At 35.9% G+C, this 25,733-nt stretch overlaps 1 protein-coding gene and 1 long non-coding RNA gene across 2 annotated transcripts in view; one reads left to right on the plus strand and one right to left on the minus strand.

The window, feature by feature from the left end:
* The first annotated feature begins 2,168 nt into the window (after positions 1 to 2,168).
* Positions 2,169 to 24,844, plus strand: khnyn (KH and NYN domain containing). Its single transcript, XM_051944186.1, is given in 12 exon segments — positions 2,169 to 2,658; positions 5,282 to 5,546; positions 9,491 to 9,530; positions 9,533 to 9,588; positions 9,590 to 9,613; positions 12,653 to 14,292; positions 16,250 to 16,379; position 17,585; positions 19,522 to 19,618; positions 19,717 to 19,824; positions 20,978 to 21,079; positions 22,092 to 24,844. Coding segments are annotated over 11 exon segments (2,769 nt in total). The 5' UTR covers positions 2,169 to 2,658; positions 5,282 to 5,318; the 3' UTR covers positions 22,435 to 24,844.
* The window catches only part of LOC127532461 (uncharacterized), a 295,805-nt gene continuing 293,907 nt past the window's right edge, over positions 23,836 to 25,733 (minus strand). The window contains exon 3 of the long non-coding RNA XR_007939903.1: positions 23,836 to 23,943. This is a non-coding gene — a long non-coding RNA (uncharacterized LOC127532461). The remainder of the gene's footprint in view (positions 23,944 to 25,733) is intronic.

Raw genomic sequence — 25,733 nt, forward strand, 5'->3', positions numbered from 1 at the left:
AGGAGGCGCTCAGATCAGTCTAACAGATGAACTCCAGTAAATGGGAGATAATAAAGAATCAACACACCTTTACAGGCCCTGAACACTATATGTGGTCATTAATAGAGGAAGAAGCTGCTAACAGACACATACAAAGTGTTTTTATGTTTCAACCTGGATAAAATTGGAAATATAAATCAGAGAACTGAATAATACAGAAAATGGAATAAATGCCCGATTATAGATCATCTAAAAGCATAAATAAATAAATATTAGAAGCTCTGCAGCTCCAGACACCAACATAATAAAAAAGACAACTTTTCAGGTTCTGCTGCATCAGTTTTAATCTTCGTGTGTGTAATTTTGTGAGTAAAATGGTGTTTTAGCGGTCTATACACACATTCCACTGGAACCTAACCTTCTGTTATTGAAAATAAAATAAAATAGAATTAAATAAAGTTAAATTAGATAGAAAATTAGATTACACTGAATGAAAAATAAAATAGGACTAAATGATGATAAATTTCAATAAACTAAAATGAGATTAAATTGAATAAAAATAAATGTAAATAAACTTAATTCTTGAATAATAAAAAATGTTAAAAGAAATAAAATTGAAAAAAATTAAATAAAGTAAATAAACTAAAAATAAACTAAAATAGAAATAATAAAATCAAAGAAAACTAATAAAATATCAAAACAATGTAAAAAAAGATAGAAAATAAATTAAATTAATTAAATAAAATAAATGAAATGTGAAAAAAAAAAAAAAAAAAAATAGAAAAAAAAAAAAAATAAAAAATAAAAAAAAAAAAAAAAAATAAAAAAATAAAAAAATAAAAAAAAAAAAAAAAAAAAAAAAAAAAAAAAAAAAAAAAAAAAAAAAAAAAAAAAAAAAAAAAAAAAAAAAAAAAAAAAAAAAAAAAAAAAAAAAAAAAAAAAAAAAAAATAAAAAAAAAAAAAAAAAAAATGACATGAAAATGAATTGAGATAAAAAATAAGATTAAATAGAAACAAATTACAAAAGGCTTAAATTAAAACAAAATAATTCATTTTTAATAACTTATAAAGAAATTAAAATAAATTGATTAAAAATAAAATAGAAAGACAATTATTCAATTTAATTAAATAATTCAAAAAAACATTAAATAAAACCAAAAATTTATCAAATTCAATTCAACTAATTTATTTTTATTTTATTTTATTTTATTTTATTTTTATAAAGACATTGCAATGTTTTGGCAGTGGGGGCACCAAGCAAATACTGGAAAACCTGAACTTTCCACACTTAAAATACATCTTGTAGCATAAATGTTTTATTAATAAACTATATTTACATGTGTGAAACAACAAAATGATCAGTGTCTGGAATTATACAAAATAACTCTCATTAAGCAAATAAATTGATGTGAAATTACAGAGCCACTAACTGTTTTTCTGTTAATTGTAATAAAATTTTACAGTATTTAAGTATATATTTAAATTTTAACTTAAATATAACAGTATCACATGTTATATAAAAAAGGAACTATTTAATTTGAGTGTATTTTAATGTCAAAACAAATCAATTTCCTCTAAAGAAAACAAAATGATACTTTATTTTTATTTACTAACATGAATTAATTTATTATTTTATTCTCTAATTTTAATTAATTCAAAAAAATAGTTTATTTTTATTGATTATAAACATTCTCAGGAATTTAAAAAAATACTGAAAAAAATATCTGTAAAATAAAAATATTTAAAAAAAATATAGATTTATTTTCTGCTGTATATTTTCTAAGTGGGTCACAAAACTGTGTATTAATACTGATATAAATAAAATAATTACCTGCAACAGCTGAACATTGTAGTTTTTTAAATTTATTTAAATTTATTTTATTTTTTAAATGTCAAACACGAATGATCTGAATTTATTGGGGGGCAGATCTGAGCTGCAGATTAACGCGTAAATTAATCAATAATGTGCTTTTAATTGTATTTTCTTACATTACTTCTCAGACACTTGGAGGGTTTGCTGACAGGAAGTGGGAGGAAACGTCTTTAAAGCAACAAACTCTTGTTTTGTTTTTCTGAGACATTTTCTGAAACACGCACGAGTGCATTTCTAAACTGAAGCAAAGAAGAAGTGAAAAAGAGGCATCAACAGCAGAGCTCTTTTTAGCGAAGCCTCTTTGAGCCAAAACAGAAAAGAAAAAAACCCTCTGACGTCACTGGAAACCCCTTCATCTCCTGTGACTCTGAGCGACGTCATAACTACATTTTTACGGATTAATTTAAAGAAACAGGTTATAAATGAGCTTCTATGACGTTTACAGGTGTTTTATTGATCAGTATTTGTTCAACAAAGGCGTGGCAGCTTCATTAATTGCGTAATTTTGCGCAACTTTGACACTGTTTTGGATCGAGGCGCAGCAACAGCAGCCTCTCCACTCCCTCCGTGTGTTTTTAGTTTCGGTTTGCTGCGGGGCTTTTTTTCCTCTCTCGCCCCGGTTTCCTGCCCGTGTCCCGCCGCGGGAGGCTCCGTGACCTCGGCCCACCGGAGCGGCGGAATCGTTGCAACATGTGTTCACCTCTGGACTCCGCTCTCCGCCGCTTGTTGTCGCGTTTTGCGGAAGCGAGCTGCGCCTCCAAGTAGCTGGAAACGAAACTCGGACAGCGGCGCTCAGATCAGCTCACGTAAGAAACCCGCACAGAAAGAGAAAATTATTTTATTTCTACTCTTTAATCCGGTTTAAAGTGTAACAGGCTGTGTTCTGAGCGCAGTTTGGCGTCTGCTTCCTGTTTGGTTTCTTCTGTTTTCATGTCGGGACATATTTACGCGCTGCCTCTCCGTTTTCTGTCCCTTTTTCCTGCAGATTGTTGAGAGCGTAAATCTGTTGTTAAAACACAGAAACAGGTCGGAAACAGATCAGTCTGGACAACACAGCCTCCATTACTATAAACACAGAGAGAGAAATAGATGTCTGGACGGTTTCTAGTTCATACTACTGCAAGGTTTTAGGCTTTAGTGTTCAGCTTTGTTCTCTACACACTGTTTACCTGCAATTTGTGAGCAATTTATTGTTGTTTTTACTCTTTTCTCTATTTAATAACAAAATCACAGGACAATAGTTATGCCAGTTTACTACATTTAACTTTTAAAATGTAATTATTTCAGAGATATTTGCTGTAAGAGCTGAAAAGTGCTAAATAATTTGAAAAAAATAATATAAAAATCATATTTTTTCCCTATTTAATCAATTAAAAATAATAACTAGTAACATCAGTGGAAACCAGTAATACTTATTTACCAAATTAAAATTTTAAAATATAATTCTTTTAGAGATATTTGCTGTAAGGGCTGAAAAAGTCTTGCAAAAAAATCAAATGAAGTAAAATATTTTCCCAATTATTTTAAATTACAGTCGCCTAGCCGCACTAGACGCAGCTCTTAAGACACAAGGGTCGAGGACCGCTGGACAGGGATGGAGGCGGACTAAAAGGTTGTCTATCAAATCCCTCTGCAGCAATTGGGTAGGTATACAACCAATCAGCGCAACGAATAGGCTGACGTAGATCCGAGAGCGCCGGATTGTGGCTAAGTCCCATTAGCTTCCCAACCAGCGGAGCCAACTGGTATATTAAGGATTTGCCATATCCCGTCGGCATAAGTCCAAATACGTCTTTCTTCTCAATGAAACACTTCAGTGCCGTCCTTTGTTTATCTTTCAAGTTGAATTTTAGCTTCAAATCTTTAAGGGCTGTGGCCAAAGCCGAGTCGAAAGATAACTGTTTATTGTGCGCCAGTTGTTTCTGTCAGAATCGTCGCGCCTCTGTCGTCACTTAGTTACGCCCGCCTTCTGACTCTACACTTCATGGTGATTGGTCCGGCCAGTTTTAGGAGCATCCAGCCTCGAGCCTTATGGAGGGTAACTAGACCCACCCTGGCAGAGAATTAAATTTGTTGCCGTGGGTTGTCTTGTGCGGCTAGGTTAAAATTACAGCTTGTAAAATTATGGGAAACCAGTAATGCTAATTTACTGAATATAATTTAAAAAAATAATATTATTATAAAGATATTTTCTGTAATGGTTGAAAAATCTGGATAATAGTAATATAATAATAACAACAGCAATGACAATAAAATAAGTAAATAAAATGTAAAAATTACAGATTTTCTCTGTTTAATTAAATTACAGATAATGACTAGTAAAATCGTAGGGAAACTAACAGAAATCTACTAAATTTAAATTTTTTAAAAATAGAATAATTTAGAGATATTTTCTGTAATGGCTGAAAAATGCTAAAAATGAAATCAATTTAAATAAAAAACAGAATTTCCCTATTTAATAAAATTACAACGACAACAAAAATTGTCTTAATTTACCGTTGGCTGTAAAACTACAGATTTTTTTTTTGTGTAAATCAGTAAAAACATAAATATTTTACAAATATTGAATTTTTTTTGTTATATTAAGGAATTACAACAATGATATATGTAGGTTTTTCCTGCTTAATTAAATTACAGAGAATAACTAGGAAAATCACAAAAAAAATCTATAATTTACTTGTATAGTTTTGCGTTTTACAGTTATTTGCCATGACTTGATTGCATACTTTCTAGAATAAAAATATGATTTTTCTATAATTTTTAAATAATTTTTAAAACTTCTTAAAAGTACTTTAAACAGTGTAATGAGGACAGTGATATCCTGTTTTGTTTGTTTTTATACAGTCAATGTGTAAATTAATATTTTATGTCTGTAATTTTACTTAATAATATCTTAAATTTAACGAGGGGAAATCTGTTAAACAAACATTCCTTCATGTAGAGATTTTTTTATTTCAAAAAGCAACTTTTTAAAAGTTTAAATACAGTAAAGAAAAAAAACAAACTTTTAAGCCAATTAATTTGATTTTTTTTTTGATACATTTTTTTAAGGTGAACATTTTACCATAACAACATGTAAATAAACACTTTTACTGGATATTATCTGTAATTTTACAACACAGTGGAAGTAATTTAAAACAATAGATAAAATAAAATCAATAAGAACAGCCATCAATGGTTTAAAAAACGTCTGTTTAAAGCTGATAAATGTTCTTTTATTTTGTAGTCTACTGTCTGGCTTCTGCACTGTTTCTGTGAGAGTTCATTGGTTTATTATTTTATTCCTTATTATTCTATTAATTTTCCTCCCATCAGATGGCTCTCGGTGTTTCTCAGACATCTGGGAGTCGACCTGCTGCAGTAAAATGTCATTTTTAATCCTGGAGAGTTGATCATATCTAAAGATGTTCTTGTCAAACGTGTTTCCAGGATGTTCCACTTCCTGCCGCCGGTTTGAGGACGAGGGATGGACGCAGACCGGACTGAAGCTGGAGGAGGAAACCCAGAGGTGGAGGATGAGTTTGCTTGTGCCGGGATGCTGCGAGGATCTCTGACCTCCATCCACGGCTCCGTGGAGAGAATCTTCAGGGTGACGTTCGGCATCGGTTCCGACGGTTTGCCTCCTGGAGACGACGGTCAGATCTGGCTGAAGCTCCGAGGGCCGAGCAGCAACGTGGAGGCTGCCAAAGTAAGAGTATTTACTGTTTATTATTGTTTATGTTGTTTACCAAACAACTTCAGCATCACCAGAACCATCTACAATCCGTTTGGCTCCACAATTATTTACTGATTTATTCCTGTTTCATTTAATTACAGATAAAAGGATGAATTGACTCATTTTTGTACTTCACTGTTTATGAGTTGACAGTAAAATGACTTTTACTTTGACTGTATTTAAACCAGTAAAACTATAAACTTATCTGCACCTTCTGTCATTTACACATTTCTGCGTCACTCTTGTATATTTTGTGATTTTTTTCCATATTTTGTGTGTGTGTGTATATATATTCTTATTTCACCTCATTTTATTTTATTTTATTATTTTATTTATTTTGCCTTCACTTTAAACCCTAAATTTTTATATTAAGAAATTGAAACAATAATATAAATAAATACAATAAATTCACAGATTTTTACATGTTTAACTAAATAAAAGATGACAACTAATAAAATCAGAAGAAAAATATTTTTAAAAATTACGAATATACTAATTAAAAATTTATTTTAAAATACACATTTTTTTCTGTATTTATATCAGTAAAGTATAACAGATATTTGCCTTTAAAAATGATTATATTAAGGAACTGAAACAGTTTAATAAAATAATTTTTCAGATTTTTTAAACGTTCAATTAAACTACAGATAGCTTGTAAAATCGCAGAAAAAAAGCATTAATTTACTATTAGTTGACCATAAAATGACAGCACTTTTACTGTATTTAAATCTGTAAAAAAAAATACTATTTTACAAATATATGACTTTTTTTCAAGGAATCTTTTTTATATTAAGGAATTGAAACAATAATATAATAAATACAATTATTTCACTGATTTTTTTAAATGTTTAATTGAATGATGGATAATAACTGGTAAAACCACAGAAAAAGTAATAACTTACATTTTTGACTGATATATTAATTAAAAATTGACCATAAAATACACCATTTTTACTGTATTTAAATCAGTAAAATATGATTATTTTACAGATAGTTGCCATTATTTAAAATGTTTTATATTAAGGGATTAAAACAATAATATTTCAAATTAAATTATTTTACAGATTTTTTTTCTGTTGATTTATATTGCAGATTATAACCAGTGAAACTGCAGGAAAAAAATACTGACATTTTTTTCGAATTTACTAAACAAAAACTGACCATGAAATGCATTTTTACTGTATTTAAATCAGTAAAGTATAAGTATTTTATTGATATTTGCCATTTTTGAATTTTTTTATATTAAGGAATTGAAATAACATAATAAATAAATTAATTTACAGACTTTTCCTGTTTAATTGAATTGCAGATAATATTAGTAAAACCACAGTAAAAAAAACTAATTTACTATTATTTGACAGTAAAATTCAGCACCTTTACTGCAATAAAATCAGTAAAGTATAATAACTATTTTACAGATATTTGCTAATGTCTGAAAAAAGCAATAATATTAAGGAAAATATAATAAAGAAAAAAATAATTTTACCTGTTTAATTGAATTATAGATAAATAAAATAGAACTATAGAAGTTATATTATGTAATAAATCAATAATATAATGCATTTTTTAAAATCCTGTTGAATTTAATTGCAGATATTAACTCGTAACGAGTAAAATCACAATAAAAAGTCTCTATTTGCTATTTTTGCTGGTTCACTGTTTATTAGTTGACTATGAAATTACAGTATTTTTGAAAACTGACTGACAGGTAAGCAGAGCTCAAAGCCCTGAAGCTGTAACTTTCATTTTCAGATGAAGTTATTGTCAGGGCAGCATTCCTAGAAAGTGACTCATCCAGAGGTTTTTCTCAGCTGATTAGTCAGTGGGAGTTTCAGTCCAACCTGCTGATGACTGAGCAAAAAACTGCCGATTCCACTCTCCTCCTTCTGCTGCTGGTGCAAGAAGCTCCTTTTTGCAAACGACATGCAGATGTACTTCCTCTCTGCTCAGAGTTTATCGAAATAGATTTCACGTTGGCATAATCCGTCCAACAGCAACAACACAAAACACACTGACCCACATTTATGAGTCCAAAATCCAACGTTTGACTCGTGAACCGTGAGAAGTGAAAAAGATCAACAACACCTGTGACGTTTAACTGTGCTGACATGATCATGAATGTTAATGCAAATAACTGCTGGTGTTTCCGGCCCACAGTCGTAGACGTACAGTGCAGTGAAAAAGAATTTGCCCCCCTACGGAAATCTTCTATTTTCGCATTTTTGTCTCACGTAAATGTTCCTGTCGGATAATAAAATGCAGTTTTTAAATCATGATTTCATTTATTGAAGGAAAAATCCCATCCATCCCATCTTACCCCATATAAACAAGTATTTACCCCCCTACAGAAATCTTCTATTTTCCCAAATTTGTCACATTTACATGCTCCAGATCATCAGACTAGTTTTAATGTAAGATGACAAATGTAAGTTTTTAAATCATGATTTAATTATAGAAGGAAAAATCCCGTCCAGCCCGTCTTATCCAGTGTAAAAAAGTATTTGCCCCCCTACACAAGTCTTCTGTTTCGCGCATTTGTCACACTTACAATTGCAAGATCATCAAACTATTTTACTATTAGACAAAGATAATAAAGGATGACTTCATTTATTAAAGGTTTCATTTTCCAGTCCATCTTGCTCTATGTGAAAAAGTATTTGCCCTCCTAGCTACCAATCTACGAAATGACCAAATTCATTAGCGAATACTTTTTCACAACGCTGTACATCTGATGCAAAAGGTTAAATGTCATCAGCAGTGAAGGCGTGGATGTTTTTAGACCAGCGGTTTCACTTTGAATCAGATGACTTCATGGGTTTCTGAAATGAAAGCGGCTCCTTTGCGACACTTTTCTTCATCTCTTGTGATGGAAACTAGACGACGCCAATCAGCCGTCCACACTGAACAGGACTGTCGACACTTTCTTAGCTTTTTACCCACTGTAGGCTCATTTTTCACTGCAATGTAAAGTCCTACAGGTCTACAGAAACAAAACAACCATGAATAGAAACAGAGAGGACTCAGAAATGTCCATTTTAAGCGCCGTAAATCATTTAAAAAAGGAAATCAAGGGCAATATTTATGTGCATTTCTTTAAAAAGAAACGAAACAAAACCTGGATTCAAACATGTGCAAATTCTTTCCAGATCCTACAGGTGATACTAATCCTAATGCTGTGTAGTAAAGATGATTAATTACTTACAAATTTCACTTGTTTCCATTCTTACGCTGCCTGCAGTTCAACCTAAAAGTCCCTGAATGTGACGATCCACGCAGAATAAAGCGATTCTGGTGACATTTCACCATTTCAAGCTTGGATTTGATCACACAGAAGTTACAAATATGCAAATTTGACTGATTTTTTTAACAGTTTCTTTCAATCAAAGACACTGCAGTTAATGTCCGACATTTGCAACCCGACTAACAGAACGTGACGTGAAATAACACAGATCAAGAGTTTTCTGTTTGCATTAGTGCTTGCGGTTTACTTCACATTAGTCCTACAAAACGAGAGGTTGATATTTCACAAGATGTCTCTCATGTATACGGATTAGAGTTGTCAATGAACGTACAAAGAAACCACTAAAAACATCAAGTATTATCAGAAAACTCTCATTTTATCTACATATTTTGGGGGTATATCATGATAACGTATAAATATGAGTTAATAACTTCTTTCCCTAATATTCACACATAAGGTTTGATTTTTTAATCAACATGGACCACCAATGACAAAAATCCATTAGTTTTCCTTTTATTTCCGATGTTTTATACAAAAAATGTGTACAATTCTTGAGAAAAATGAAAACTAAAATTCACAGAAGGTGGTGCCACAAACTCCAAAATTTAATGTCCTAGTGCAAATAAAAGTTATTAACTCAACAATAACTGTCTGTTTGGCCTCTTTTAGCTGGTTTGTGAAGGGCGTTGTGAACCAGGAGGAGCAGCAGGAGGTTTCGTATCCGGGGTCCTTCACTGCGTCTTCTGTGGAGCCAAAGGGCTGTTCATGGACAGCCTGATTAAAAAACACCTCTGCGCTCATAGTGGTAAGTTGTCTGACAAAACCCGCTGGATTTTGGTTGATTTTTTGGTGTATGTTCTTCAGAAAATAGTAGAAGTTTTACCGCTATAATATGTAATCAGTTTAGATATTTTTTGGTATTTTTTGGGAGGTTTTCATGAGTTTTTTTGCAGATTTGAGGGATTTTTAAAAATAAAAATTTTAAGGAAAACTTTTAGGGAGTGTTTGGAATTTTCTTCTTGAAGGTTTTGCAATTTTTCTGAAATTTGTGGAATTTTTTGCTGAATTTTTGATTTTTTCATACAAGGAAACATATTTTTTGGTATTAACTTAAAGTTCTGCCCGCTATAATAAAGAAAAGAAGCAAATCCTGGGCTCTAATTCATACTGAGGGTGCATTAGAGGACATATTCTGATGCGGTTTGCATAATTCAGCTGTTGGGGTGTGAAAATGGGGAACGCGTCGCTCTAAATAAGATGACAAAGTGGAAAAACAAACATTAAAACAGGCAGCGCACCTTTGAAACCTTGAATCACTTCCAGTTTGATGTCCTCAACAGTGACATTGAGTAATACTGTGATATCTAGGGATGACTTTTGTGTAATTACTCTGAGAAATTACCATTATTAGTCAATGTCTGTGTTGCGTCATCGGATAAGAAGAAAAATCTTGTTGTAGCTGGGAATTTTTAATCTATTTATTAACCCGAATTGCAAATATACAGCTCATGACATTTTTCTGGCTTTCTTTTTCACTATTAGTTTGTACTTGTAGAAGCTTTAAAATGGATTATTAGTGTTTCTTCGCCAACTTTAAGGAGATTTAAAGGATTTTTTTAACGTCATATGTTGATGTTTTAGGAATATATGTGCCTTAAAGTGGGTGTTTCAGTGGAGTCATTTTATTGCATAAAGTCGGTCTGCCGCAGCTTTTTTTTTTATATTAACCCTCCTGTTGTCCTCATTTACAGGCATCAAAAATATTGTTTCCTTGTCTGAAAAAAAATCCAAAAATCCAGCAAAAAATTCCCCAAATTTCTGAAAATTTGCAAAACTTTAAGGAAGAAAAATTTAATAAAATCCCCTCAAATTTGACGAGAAAATTCAAAAAATGAGTAAATATCTTCCAAAAAAGAAGTAAAAAAATCTAAAGTGATTACATTTATATCAGTGACCTTTGAATACTTTCTTAAGAACATTGCCAAAAAAATCAACCAAAATCCAACGAATTTCGCTGGATTTTGGTTGATTTTTTTGTCTATGTTCTTAAGAAATATTTCTAACATTTCTTTTTGTCCATCAAAAAAAGTTCCAAAATTTCCCAAAAATGTTGAAAAATGTGGACATCAGAAGTTTCACTGTGAAAATCTATATGTTTTTCTACATTTTCAAATTTAAAACGTGTCAATTTCACCCACAGGACGACACGAGGGTTAATCAGTTACAGAGAACTGAACATTTCTACTAAATGACTTTGTGACATGCACACTGTGCCGTCAGATGACGACTTTATGCAGCTGTAAAGTCCCGTCTCAGGGTCTGATCAGCGTTCTGTTTCCTTATCATGATTTACATTTATGCAAAACTATTTTTTTTTCCAATCGGCTCAGCTTGTAAGTGTCAGATAAGAATCCAAGAACAGAGGTTAGAAGAATAAAGGCCCTCAGAGGGCTGAACTACGAAGGGAGATTAGCGTGTTAGCAGGGAATGCTGAGCTTAAAGTTTACACTGTGGAAGGTGTTGGCTGTGGAGCAGGTTCTGCTCAGAGTTTCAGATTTAAATCGGTGTAAAAAGAATTTCCTTTTGAGTAATGTTCAGTGATATCAGGAGAAAGTGACACTGACAGAGCAGCAGAACAGGACAGGATTCTCTCCTGATCTTTGGCTTTTATATTGTAGTTGGGAGAAGGTAGATTACAGACCAGTATGGAGTCTGGTTTAGTCACATCAGAATAGACGATATCTTACCTCGACCAGAGCAGAATCCTGGCAATATCTTCCTCCTACAGCATCTGGTTGTCTGAAGATAATTTGGGATCATGTCAGGTAACAGCTGCAAAGAGTCATTTTTCCCTCACAGCTACTATTGATTAGTTTATTACTATTTATTACAGAGAATATTCAGTCAGTGACATTAGTTTCAACTCTAATTGGCCACAAATTAACCTGGTTTCCTTCATTATGAGACAGAGTCAGACCTAAATACACTTCAATATCATTTTTAAAATATATGAAGTCTAAAGTTTAACAGCTCCATTTGCAGCCGCATTGATCGGTAAAATAAATATATAACACATGTTTAGTAGTTTTCTATCAGCTTTCCTGCAGTAGCAGCTTTTTACCGTCATATATTCATGTTCCTCCATTAAAACAACCTGCTGACTGAAGCAGCTGAACGCCATCGGTTCTTTTAGTGCAGAAGAAGAGTCCCATGACGCGTTAAACGACTCCTTTGATGTGAACAGAGTTTGAAGCAGGAAGCCTGAGTTAACTAAGAAAGCTGATAACTACCTTCCTGATACCGGTTATCTCTGACTGAGGTTTTGTCCGCGTCAACACACAAAAAAATGTGAAACTGACTTCATAGTTCCGCCCTCAGGTCCTTCTGTGGACACACCCTGCCCTACCAGGTTTATCACATCATACGGACAAACTGTTGTCATTCTCCATTTTGGATATGACTTCAAATTTACCTACGAACTTTCCATTGAACTCCTTTTTTATCAGCACCAATCGATAGAAGAATGGAAGATTTTTATTGTTAGTTTCTCCGTATATATGAAGGACACGCAGAGGAAATTAAAAGACGTTTCTCTCTCAGCTTAGTATTAGTGGCATGTGCTTTAAAAAGGATCAAAATACAATATTAATGAACTAAAGTAAAATATATAAAAACCAACCAATGATCTGGCGGTATAGTACGATATAGGACAGCTTACTGAGGTGATAGTAGTGCAGTATGGTAGTAATGCAGCTGCTTCCATTGTTCTACCACTTGGTTTTTCCATCTGATTTCCCACTTGTTTTTATTTTTCTGTCACTCTGTTTGTTTCTCTGCATTCCAGGTCGGCTCTCCAGGCTTTCTGCTGATCTCAGGTTTAGCCGAGCCGGTGGTTCGGGCCTATTCTCTCATCGCAGACCTGGTGGAGCGATACGAGTGCACACAGTCCCGACGCGCCGAGGCCGTGGACAGAGGTTCAGGCGAATCCCTGGATTCACGCCGGGCCTTTAAGGCTCTGGTGGAGAAATGGGAGGACAGACACATCCTGGATCTCCTCGTGCTTCCAGTGTCAGTGAAGGAAATCCTGCTGGATTTGGTGAAAGAATCAGGGCTCGGATCAAACCCGAACCCGATGCCGACTCACACAAAAACCCAGGAGAGATCCCTCATCGATGCAGAGGATCGATGGGACAAGCAAACACCTGATCGTTGGGCTGCAGGGACGTCTGCAGGTAAAGACTCCTTCTTCCAATCTTTGTCCTCTTCGGCGGGCAGCAGAGGGAAGGCAGAGGGAGCTGAAGAAAGACCCAAACATTCTCCTCAGGAGGTGGGAGAAGACGGGGAAACGTCAGGCGCCCGTCAGAAAGATGGAACCGAAGAAGAGCAGGAGGTGCAGCTGTCAACTGGAAAGGAGTTCTGGCTTCTCTTGAAGTTCTTCACAGCCATGGGCTACACCGAGGACGTCGTGAAGCGAGTCCTCGCCCGAACGGGACCCAAAGAGGCTTCGCAGATTCTGGACTTGGTTCAGCAGGAGCAGGATCGCAGCGACCGCAAGCAGAACAGTCCAAGTGTGCCAGAACCAAAACTTCAAGATGCCGTAAATCAGACAGACAGGAACCGACCCTGTGAGACAGAGCACAGGGAGGACGAAGGAGCAGCGGGAGGAGATAAAGTCCAAATCAGTAATGGAGAAGCTGAAGGAGGTGCAGAGGAGACGGAACAAGAGGAAGACTTTGTCCTGGGAGTGTTGAAGAAAGCTGCAGCCAGCTGTGGGTATGACGAGCAGAATGTGGCCAAAGCCTACAACATGTTTCCTGATCGATCCACCCACGAGCTGCTGCTGGAGCTGCAGAGGGAGGGCAGCAAGGAGACGGACGCCTTCAGGGACGAGCCCAGGGAGATGGACGACGTGGTGCTGCAGAAAGACGAAGCAAGAGCAGAAACTGAGCTTTTTATAGCCTCAAACAAGAGTCAAACTGGTCAGAGAGGACAGATGAACCTCGCGGCACCTAAAGTAGATCCAGATATGTTTACTTGGATGAATAACACCCAGCCGACAAGTCAACACACGTCCCACCCAAAGCAACACCACACGTCAGAGTCACAAATCATCCTTCCTGAAGTCAAAGGGCCTCCCATGCCGACTTACCCCTCATCTATAGATCACCCACTCAATCTACAGTCCAACAAGCAGCAAATCGTCTACTGGCCCAGTCAGCCCACCTCTAAACCAAACCACCATCCAAAGCCCCAGCCTGCCTTAAAACAAGCGCTCCAGGCTCCTCATCCTCCCGTCTTCACCGGTAAAGACTCGTCTCCCACCAGAAACAGGGACCGACAGAGCTACTCGTCCTCAGTGGTGGTGACAGGAGAGCAGCGGTTCCTCGAAGGCCTGCAGACGCCCTTCGAGCTGAAGCTGACGGATAAACCCGGAGATCCCAAACTGAGGACGATCGTCATTGATGCCAGCAACGTGGCTATGAGGTGGGAGTTACAGCAGAGTGGATAAAATATGGCATGAGACCTCTAAAATGCGTGAAATAATATAACTGATGTCATTTAGGTTGTGAATGTCCTACATGCTCCGAATCTGTCTATAATCTCTATCCACCTATCTCTATATCTCTTTACATGTCCATATCATCCATCTATCTGTACCTATCCATCTCAATCTGTCTCTATCTCTCGACATTATCTTTATATAATCTTTATCCATCTATCTGTATCTATATAGTCTCTCTACATCTCTGTCTATCTTCATGTAATCTCTATAAATCTATTTATCTAGTTCTATATAATCTCTAGCCACCTATCTCTGTATAATGTATATTTCTATTTATCACTATATCTAGCTATCTATATCTACCTATCTATATATCTCTTCATAATATCTAGCTGTATCTCTACCTCTCCATCTCAATCAGTCTGTCTCTACATAATCTATATATATTCTCTATTCATCTAGGTCTGTCCCTATATAATCTTTTTATATCTCTACCTATCCATCTTGATCTCTGTTTGTTATAATCTCTACCTATCTATCTCTACATAGTCTCTATATAGCTATCTATATCTACCTATCTATATATCTCGATATAATGTCTCTGTATAATCTCTATCTATGTAATCCCTCTCGATCTGTCTCTACCTATCCTTGTCAATCTATCTTTATCTCTCTACATAGTCTTTATATAATCGTTACCCATCTATCTCTATCTAGATAATCTCGCTATCTCTCAACATCTCTGTCTTCATGTAATCTCTATCAATTTGTCTCTATATAATCTCTAGCCACCTATCTCTATGTAATCTCTATTTCTATTCATTGTTATATCTCTATATCTCACTATCTATATCTACATATCTATATATCACCACGTATAATTACTATCTGTATCTCTATCTCTAAATCTCAATCTACCTGTCTCTACATAATTGCTATATAATCTCTCTCTATCTCTATATATGTCTACCTATCCATCTTTATCTCTGTCTGTATATAAGCTCTACCCATCTATCGCTACGTAATCTCTATATCTTGCGGTCTTTATCTACCCATCTATATATCTCTATATAATGTCTCTGTATGTCTTTATATAATCTCTATCTAGCTATATAATCCCTCGCTGTCTCTGCATATCCATATCTATCTATCTATCTATCTATCTATCTATCTATCTATCTATCTATCTATCTATCTATCTATCTATCTATCTACTCTTTCTCTGTCTTTATGGATTGAGACAGGTCGATCTTAGTCTTATAATAGTCAGGTAAACATTTTCTGCTTTTTAGACATTCCAGCAATGAGATTTTAACATTTTGTATTTGAGCTGATTTATTATAGGCTCTTTACATATATATATATATATATATATATATATATATATATATATATATATATATATATATGTACTTTATTTAATGGCTTGTGAAGTTATAGTTTCACAGGGAATTTTCACAGCAAACAGATAAAATCAAGTTCTTTTTCTCTCTCTTATTTTTTTTTACATCTTTACATCCATGCCGTCTAGTCTACTGCCTTTGTTGCTGCGTTTCTTTGCCCAGCATTGCCTCCAACTGTCAGTAAAGCAGAACAGCATGAAAACAGGATTGCGTGCTGCATCACCAGTCAAATCAAAACACTCATAAAATCATTTCTTTAGAGCACCTCTAGTGGTCAAAAGCTCCACGAGGAACCATTAAGAGTCACACAGGAGTCTGAAATTCAACCGATATTAGACTTTAGAATCTATTTCATCCTTGCAGAATTACAGAAAGAGATGCCAGTTATCACTAAACGTCAGTCTGATTCATGGTCAGAAATACTCAATCTGACTGAGCCATTGAGTTAATATTAGATCCAGAGTAACATCAAAGACCCAGTAAACTGTGATAACATTCAGATTTTATTGTTGACCTCTACACATGTTTTCCACAGCCACGGTTTGGGTCACTTCTTCTCCTGTCGGGGAATCGCTCTGGCCGTGCAGCATTTCTGGGACCGAGGCCACCGAGACATCAGCGCTCTGCTGCCACAGTGGAGGCAGAAGAGCGACCCAGGAACAAAGGTAGATCAATGTCTCCATCTACAGACACTAACGGTGTTTGTAGTCATTCGTAGAGTGTAAATACTGCAGCTAAATAGTGTTTTCATCAGTCAGTTTGATCAGTGAAAGAAGTCCATTTGATTTCTATGTTATAATTGGGTCTGATTAATAGAGAAAACTCCAAATATACCTATTTACAGTAGAGTTGGATTGGCTGTTATTCTCATTTTTTTCGCCTTCTTAAGAATTTGTAAATAACAAACCTGTAAAGTGCATGTCAGTGTCTGGTTGTGCACGTTGTGGTGGCATTAATGTTAATTTTTCATGAAACAGACCAGTGACTTAAAGACAGTTGATCTGTCAGTAGCTGTTGCTGCACGAATGATTCAGATTTGAGGACTCGACCAAAAACTACGAGCAGTTATCCCCATTTAACGTCCCGTTATTCCCACGTCTGTGATAATATTTGCTTATTGGAAAACTTTGACTCATCTCCCATCACATAAGACAACAGAAGCAGTCATATTCCACATGTAAGAAGAAGATCTGGTTGTTTCGCTTACAGAAATGATAGAAATACACATTTATTCTTTATTTAGGTGCATGCATTTACATGTTTAATTCCAATAGGCCAGAGGTGTTAACCCTTTAAGCTTCAGTCAATTCCAGCCGTTTTCAGTACAAAAATCGCTAATATTCTATTTTTAAATAAAAAAATTACGAAAAATACAGGGAATATTGGACGCGCATCGCGAGGTGCATTTCCTTGAAAACGACCGATTCGTGGATTATATACCGACTTCAGGACATGTTTTGGACAAAATAGTTCACTGGCTTGTGTTGTCGGGATGTAAAAGGTTGGATTATGGCCGTTTTTTGTAGAATCTTTTTTTCTGTGTGTAATAATGAACCCGGAAATGTGAGTCGCGCTGTGTACGTTGAAGCCGTGTATAGAGAACAGATGGATGAATATTCGTTTTTGTCGGACAAATGTGTTTTCTCACCCGCTGTGGTAATCACATCTGAAAGTGGTTTATACCAGCGGATTCATGAGAATCTAAGCTTTCCATCGGCGTATAGTGTTTGTATAATCGGGTTTGCAGCCGTTGGACATTCTTGAAATTCCTATGCAAATTAGTAGGTGTACCGCCGGTGGTACACCTACTGCGCACTGAAGCGTAAAGTGTTAAACATGTGGCCCCCGGGCCAAAAGCGGCCCTCCTCAGGGTCCAATCCGGCCGTCAGAACGACTTTGTAAAGTGTAGAAATTACAGAGAAGACATTAACTGCAGATTGTAAATTTGTAAACTATAATTTTTAAATAATTTCCAGACCATGCCGAGTTGTTTATATCATAAAGTAAAATACTAGATTGTTCTTTGTAATGTGTTTTGTAATGTTTTGTCTCGTTTATGCGTTTTTTGTCTGACTTTTGTTTGTCTCGCGTTTTTGTCATTTTGTGTTTCCTTTTTTCACGCTTGTGTTTTTGTCCCATTTTTCATTTTGTGTTTTGCTTTATTCATTGTTTTGTGTATCACTTTTGTCACTTTGTTTCACACTTTTGCCATCTTTTGTGTCATTTGTCCATTTTTTGTCGCTTTGTAACTTATTTGTCAATTTTATTTGTCTCTTTTTTGTTTTGTTTTGTGTCGTGTTTTTGTCATTTTGTTTCTTGCTTTTGTGGTTTTATCTAATTTTTGTAATATTTTGTCTGACTTATTGTTTGTCTCACATTTTTGTCATTTTGTGTTTTACTTCTTTCATTGTTTTTTGTATCGTTTTTGTCGTTTAGTTTCATGATTTCTGTGTTTGAGTTTCATTTTGTCATTTTTTGGTCTAGTTTGTCCATTTTTTTGTCGAACTTTTGTCTCATTTTGTTTCACACTTTTGCCTTTTAATCTCATTTTTGTGATATTGTGTCTTGTTTTTGTTGTTTTTTGTCTTTTTTAAAGTAAAATACTGTATAATTCAGTTCCAGATAGCTGTGACTAAATGTTTTGTTTCTTTGTACACCCCCTGTCAAAAGTTACTGTCTCATTCAAATAAAGTAGAACCTGTCCTACAACTTTTGACAGGGGGTGTATCTACCAAATTTGGTACACATGTGCAGCACATCAGGCTGAACATAAAAGTCAGTGACAGCCACATTCCAAACCCAACAGGAAGTGAGCTATTTTGCGTTGAATGTCAGATTTTGCCCATTTTTCATTTTTTTCTAGAGCGAACTCCTCCTAGGGGGAAACTCCAATTCACCTCAAATCCGGCCAGTACATACAGGAGGCCTTAATGATCCAAAGTTATTAAAATCTTTTTCCAAAGTCAAAGGGCGTGTCCGTGGCGGCCTTTGGAATTTTGATCCTTTGTCATGAACTTTCAAATGCTGTGTAAATGCCCTGAACATGCTCCAATCTGCCTGAAACTTTACATGTATGATCAGAGTCCTGCCCTGATCACATCCATATGATGAAATACACCCCCTGTCAAAAGTTGTAGGACAGGTTCTACTTTATTTGAATGAGACGGTGTCCTAAAACTTTTGACAGGGGGTGTAGAAACTCTGTGATCTGTACGTTGTAATGTGTAAATGATAAACTGAAGCCGAATGTTGTTGAAATTGAACTTATTTTTCTTCAGAAATTTCAGGTTGTTCAAAATGTTTTGTAAAAAGATAATTTCTTAAATATGAACATTTTTATAATGTACTTTTTTGCACGAAAGCAAAGGAAAAATGAGGAGTTGTGGTTATTTATCGGCTATTATGCTGTGATTTTACTGGTTAACTTGAGATCAAATTGGGCTAAATGTGGAACTAACCAGAACTAAGATAAGTTTGACTCCCCTGCCATAGACAGACTAAATAGGGTTTCATTGCAGCCATCTAGGCTCATGTAGATTTTAAATACTGCATTCAAACGTAACAGAAGCAATAACCTGCGTGGTTCTTTTTCTTCAGAACTTCCTCCAGCTCTTTGTTAAACTTTACATCTACTTCTTCCCTTCCATGCGTGAGCGTTGCAGCTGCAGAGAGAGAACGAGCTGCTGCTGTTTTCATCGCACTAAATCAGGGTTTGTCGCTTGTGTTCTTGCGGTTGCGCTCGCCGACTGTGCGTGGGTGTGATTTCCACTTTGCACAGACTAAGAGTGTTTTGTTTCCGTCTCTCAGAGCAGCACTACCTGACGGAGCTGCAGCAGGTTGGCCTGCTCTCCTTCACGCCCTCCAGAGAGGTCCAGGGCAAGAGGATCACCTCGTACGACGACAGGTAGACGGACTCTGGTTGTTCAGTGTAAAAACATTAGGTGACTTCACGATGTAGACGACCACTGAGGCCTTTTGTCTTCTTCTCTGTCGTTTCTGCAGACTGATACTGCAGCATGCACAGAAGACGGACGGCGTGATCGTAACCAACGACAACCTGAGAGACCTCTCAGACGAGTCTCCTGTGTGGAGGGACATCATCAAGAAGAGGTACACGCTGATAGTTTACATTTTGATGTTAGCGTCACACTCAGGCGCTGCTGTCAGTGAGGTAGAAAAAGACCGTCACTGAACCGCAAAGCAACTATACGTGGCAGCTTTTTCACATCTGCTGTTAGAAGTCTTGAGAGACCAGTGTCGCTCTCTCTTATATACGTCAGTATTTGCCTTTTTGCTAACGACATTAATGCTACAACTACAAGCTGATGAACTTACGAGATGTCTCATCCAGACACATGGAGTTAGAACCATCTGTTACACAGGGACCAAAGCCACTACAAGCTAGAACTTGAATTGTTTGTTCCTGAATTCATGACAAAATAGCTCAACAGGTGTCAGACAGACATAGAAAACCTGGAAATAAAAGTTTACCTGACAATTAAAGACACAAAATGTGATTTTAAAACCAGAAAACTACAAAAATGTGTCATTTTCGTAAAATTTTGAAATAATAACGGACTATCTTTCATTTTTACTCTACCAAGGAAAGTAGTGGAGTTATGTGATGATCTCTATCTGTCTGTCTGTCTGTCTGTCTGTCTGTTCGCAGCATTACTAAAACACAGACGAACAGATTTGGATGAAATTGTCAGGGAAGGCCTGTTTTAGTCCCATGATCCACACAGGAGTTGGCACGCTCTCCACCAGCTTCTGACATTGCTCTGCTGTCACAACAGCCCATTCCTGCTGCACTAATTCAAACTAATTTGATGCATATTTTGGTTGTTTTGCATCAAATTTTCATCATTTTATGCATCTGCCGCCTTTATTCCCCTCTTTCAGTTGTGTCACGTTTGTTTCGGCTCATCTTTTGTTCGTTTCATGTCTATTTTTCATCATTTTGCGGCTCTTTGTTGCCATCTTGTGTCTTATTGTGCAGCTGTTTTGGTCATTTTGTGCATATTTTTTGTCATTTTACATGTTTTTGTGTTCACCTTCCTTGTGTGTACTTCAGCCAATCAGGGTGCACTCCGTCGGTCACATGACATCAGATAAAGTGCACTCAAGTCTTGTCTTAAAGTGAAGTACTGTGTTTGAATGTGTTTAATGTGTCTGGTCCTAATAGGAGTTTTACTATGAATATATACAGCATATATGTCTATATACCTGTATGTATTAAATGAATGAGACATTTCCTGCCCAGACTCCTCCAGTACACGTTTGTCGGAGATCACTTCATGGTTCCTGACGACCCTCTGGGCAGAGGAGGACCTCACCTGGATGACTTCCTGCGTTCAGAGCACAGGTGACGTCTTTTATGTCGTAATAATTCTTTCTTTTAATGATTTTATTGACATGTTTCACGATATACAACACAGACACTAGACTGATGGAAGGAGACAAGAAAACTAAACAAGTATGAAATAAATAAATGACTTTTAGTTTGAAAAAAATGAAAAAAGGTGACAACAGTGTTTGGAAGGAAGAGCTAGAAACTGAAATTCTATCCTTTTATGTGTTATTTGTGTTGTTTTGTGTCTTGTTTTTAGCTTTTTGTGTATCATTTGTGTTATTGTGTGTCTTGTTTTTAGCCTTTTTTGTGTTATTAGGGTTTTTTGTGTGTTGTTTGTTTCCTTTGTGTGGTATGTGTGAGTTGTTTTTGTCTTGTTTTTATCCTTTTGTGTATTATTTGTGTTTTTTGTGTCTTGTTTTTCTATTTTTATGGGGTTTTTTGTGTTGTTAGTGTTGTTTTGTGTCTTGTTTTTATTTTTTGTGTATTATTTGTGTTTTTGTGTCTTGTTTTTCTATTTTTATGGGTTTTTTGTGTTGTTAGTGTTGTTTTGTGTCTTGTTTTTATATTTTTGTGTGTTTAAGTGCTGTTTTATGTTTTGTTTTTAACATTTTTGTGTGTTTGTTGTGTTGTTTTGTTTCATGTTTTAATATTTTTGTTTATTCATTTAGTTTTGTGCCTTGTTTGTCGCACTTTGTGTGTTTTTGTGTTATTTTATGTTTTGTTTTTGTCCTATGTATTACTGGTGGGGTTTTTTGTCTTGTGTTTATCCTTTTGTGTGTTTTTAGTGTTTGTGTTTTGTTTTTATCCTTTTTTGTATTTTTTGTGTGGTTTTGTGTCTTGTTTTGATACTTTTGTGTGTTATTTATGTTGTTTAGTAAAATATGTGAGGGATTTGGTTGAGAGCTGACGTCTTTCTTTTCTCTGCAGATTGTTTAATTAATAATAAATACATTGTTGAATAAAAATAAAAAGGAGATGATTTCTTCACTCCATCATACTGAGATAAATGATCCTCTCTTTTCAGGACGCCTCATCCAGGGAATCACTCCTTTGCCGGCTCGGCCTCGGCGTTCCCTCAATATAGAGCTCCTCGCTCCCAGACCGAGGTCTTGAACTTCCGGGACCGGGCGCTAGGGGGCACTGTGGACGGAGGCGGCCGAGGTCGAGGGCGAGGACAGCGGAGGGGGTGGCAGCCCGGAGGTCCGGCTGTGGACAGGAGTCTGGAGGAAACAGCGGCTCTGAAGGAGCAGCTCTGTCAGGTGTTCTCTGGTCAGGACAACATGGTGACTCTGGTGCTGCAGTGTCACCCTGCAGAGACCGACATCAACGTGCTGTCAGATCTGATCCTGGAGCAGCAAACGGACTAGAAGTGACTCTTTAATGTATAGTGTTCTTGCTGAAATGTTCAAGATTTACTAGTGTGTCCCGTCAAACTCCATCTGCTTGAAGCCAGAATCAGTTTCAGCTCCGGTTTGACTGCTTTCCTCTGCTCTGCATCCCCTCTGTCATCTCTGTTTTTTTTTTTTTTTAAATATTATGCATTTTATGCTGATCCTGTTCAGGTGAGAGGACCACAATAGGGAAGAACAACGAGGATAGAATTAGGATGTTCAGAGGGCCACGAGGAGTCGTACAGAGACGGAAGATGTGCTAAATAAGTCTTTGAAGGATCAGATCATCAAACTAACTTTAACATAACACAAACACAACCCAAGAAAACACAAAATTCAGTTTTAAAATGATAGTTTTATTTATTGAAGGAAAAATCCATTCCGACTCATCTTATCCTATGTGAAAAAGTAATTGCCCCCTTATCTACCAAATGACCAAATTCATTCATCAGTTGGGTTCAGGTTCTCCATCCACACTCACATATGATTACTGCCAGGCTTGTTGAACCTAAACATCACTAAATAGAACCTGTCTTCATTGTGAAGTAGATAAAGGCTCTGAAAAAGCAGCACATGATGCCACGTTCTGAAGAGATTCAAGAACAGATGAGGAACAAAGTCATTGACATTCATCAGTCTGGAGGGTTTCAAAGCCATTGCTGAGGCTCTGGGACTCCAGAGAACCACAGTTAGAGACATTATCCACAAATGGAGAAACATGGAACAGTGGAGAACCTTCCCAGGAGTGGACCAACCACCAACATTTCTCCAAGAGTATCAACATCTAATCCAGGAGGTCACAGAAGAACCAGAGGAGCATCTAAAGATCGTTTCAACTTCCTACAAAGACTGAGCCTCTGTGTGACAGAAGGTGTAGTAGTAGTGTCCTAACTGATCGTGAAAAAATAGCTCAGTAGCTAAAAGCACATGATGCCACATTCTAAAGAGATTCAAGAACAGATGAGGAACAAAGTCACTGACATTCAATGGACCAACAACCAACATTTCTCCAAGAGCATCAACATCTAATCCTGGAGGTCACAGAAGAACCCAGAGGAACATCTAAAGATCTGCAGACCTCACTGGCCTCAGTTAAGGTTTGTCTACATGATTCCTCAATAAGGAAGACTGGAAGAAAATGGATCCATGGGAGAGTTGGAAGGATCAAACCACTACTGACCAAAAAGAACATGAAGGTTCATCTGGTATTTACAGAAAAAATATCTGGATGAGCTCCAAGACTATAGTTTAAAATCCTGTGGACTGATGAGTCAAAGGTGGAACTTTCTGGAAGACATGGGTCTGTTCCATCTGGTGTGAAGCTAATACTGCATTCCACAAGAAGAACATGATACCAGCAGTGAAACATGGTGGTGGTAGTGTGATGGTTGGAGGACCTGGACGACTTGTCATCACTGATGGAGCCATGAATTCTGCTCTCTATCAGAAAATCCTCCTGGAGAACATCCAGCATCAGTCCATGACCTAAAGCTCAACACTAATGGTTTATGCAGCAAGAAAAAGACCCAAAGACCACCAGCAAGTCCACCTCTGAGTGGCTCAGAAAGAACTGAATGAAGGTTCTGCAGTTGAATCTAATTGTGATGAGTCCAAGAAACTTTGAATCAACTGTAATGTCTCAAAAACTATCCATTAACATTATTTTTTTTAGCTCTTTTCTTCACAATGTCACAAAGTGCTTCACCAAGAAATAAGAAAAAAAATGAGTCAGAAAACATGAACCCAGAGTTATATTTTATGACTTTTTATCCAGATTTCCCTGTAATAACTTTACAGATCTCCTGGACAAATATATTTTTGATGCAGTTTTGATGCAAGCTAACACGTGAACACACAGTAAATGTCTTTTTCTAGATTTAAAACCGGCGCAGAATGACGTCTGTTGACCTTCTTGCGGCTTTAACTCTGGAGGAAACAGCTGAAATGCATCGGCTCGGTTTTTAACCATTGTCTTCTGGATTTTTTGTGGGTTTCAGGAGCAGATTTGCAGAAAGAAATAAGCAATATGTGGTTGTTAAACAGAAAATGCCTGTTTATTGTACAATCAAACTACTGCAGCAGTGGATTTTTAAGCAGAGGTATGCAGCTAGCACTGCTAATTATCCTATGAACTTCTTTATCCATGCACTGTGTTTTATATTTTTATTTATTTTGACTTTAAAATCATAGAAAGTGAACCTGGATGAGGACCAAACCAGAAGATGATCAAATAAAGAACTTTTTATTCACACGTCTTCAGTGTGTGAATATCAGCTTTGCCTGCAAAAACACAAAAAAAAATGTGAACTGTAACTATTTGCATTGTTTGTTTTAGCACATTTTACCTACTTATTAAAGAATTTCTTAATGGATTTGATGAAAATAATCTGCTGGTGTTTCAGTTATTTCAATGTTTACACTCTTTTATCATCAAAACAGGAAGAACAAAACCAAAGCTCTGTCATATCTGGTTTTAACTGGGCTGAATTTGCTTTAAATGTGATAAAAGGGATGTTTTTAATCACATATAACTAATATGTTGACCATATAGCCAACAATTCTTCAACACTTAACACTGCGATTAAATAAAAATATGCACTTTTTCTTTAAATTCAACCACATTTTCTCACCTTTTGACCTCCATATCACTAATTTTAGTGTCTAATTGAGGCTTAAGGTATTTAGCATAAGAGCTGGATGTGGTTTCAGCTCATATTTAATCAACTAAGTGCACATTTAGTTTAATTTACTACAATAACTAGTACTCAAATTGGATCTGTCTGTAATACATGATCATCAAAGAAATCATACCTGATAAATGAAGTTGTGTTTGAGTTTAATTTTATCCCAAATAAATCAGATTCATGGATCAGTTGACTTTAGAGCGACGCAACTCATCAATAAGTTCAGTCTGGTTTAGTTTTACACTTAATTTATGAGGGTTAAATGTAAATTTAAAGGGGCTACATTGAATAAAAGTTTGTAAAAGGAGAACAAAGCAGGTCTGGAAGATGTAAAGTGCATAAATAAGAGTATTGTGCATCTCCTGGTTGTTTATTTTAATCTTCCATTTGGTCAAATTGTGTCTCTTTAGGTTCTTTTGCATCTAAATTTTGTGTTTTTGTTCATTTTCCATTAAATTCTGTTCATTACGTCTCATTTTGTCACCATGTTGAGCATCGTTCGGCCTATTTTTGTCCATATTTTCTGCATATTTTGGTTGTTTTGCATCAAATCTGAGTAATTTCTTGCATCTGCTGCCTTTCTTCGAAGCG

This window comes from Acanthochromis polyacanthus, chromosome 23, assembly GCF_021347895.1.
Source record: "Acanthochromis polyacanthus isolate Apoly-LR-REF ecotype Palm Island chromosome 23, KAUST_Apoly_ChrSc, whole genome shotgun sequence".
In the NCBI taxonomy this organism is placed as follows: Eukaryota; Metazoa; Chordata; class Actinopteri; family Pomacentridae; genus Acanthochromis; species Acanthochromis polyacanthus.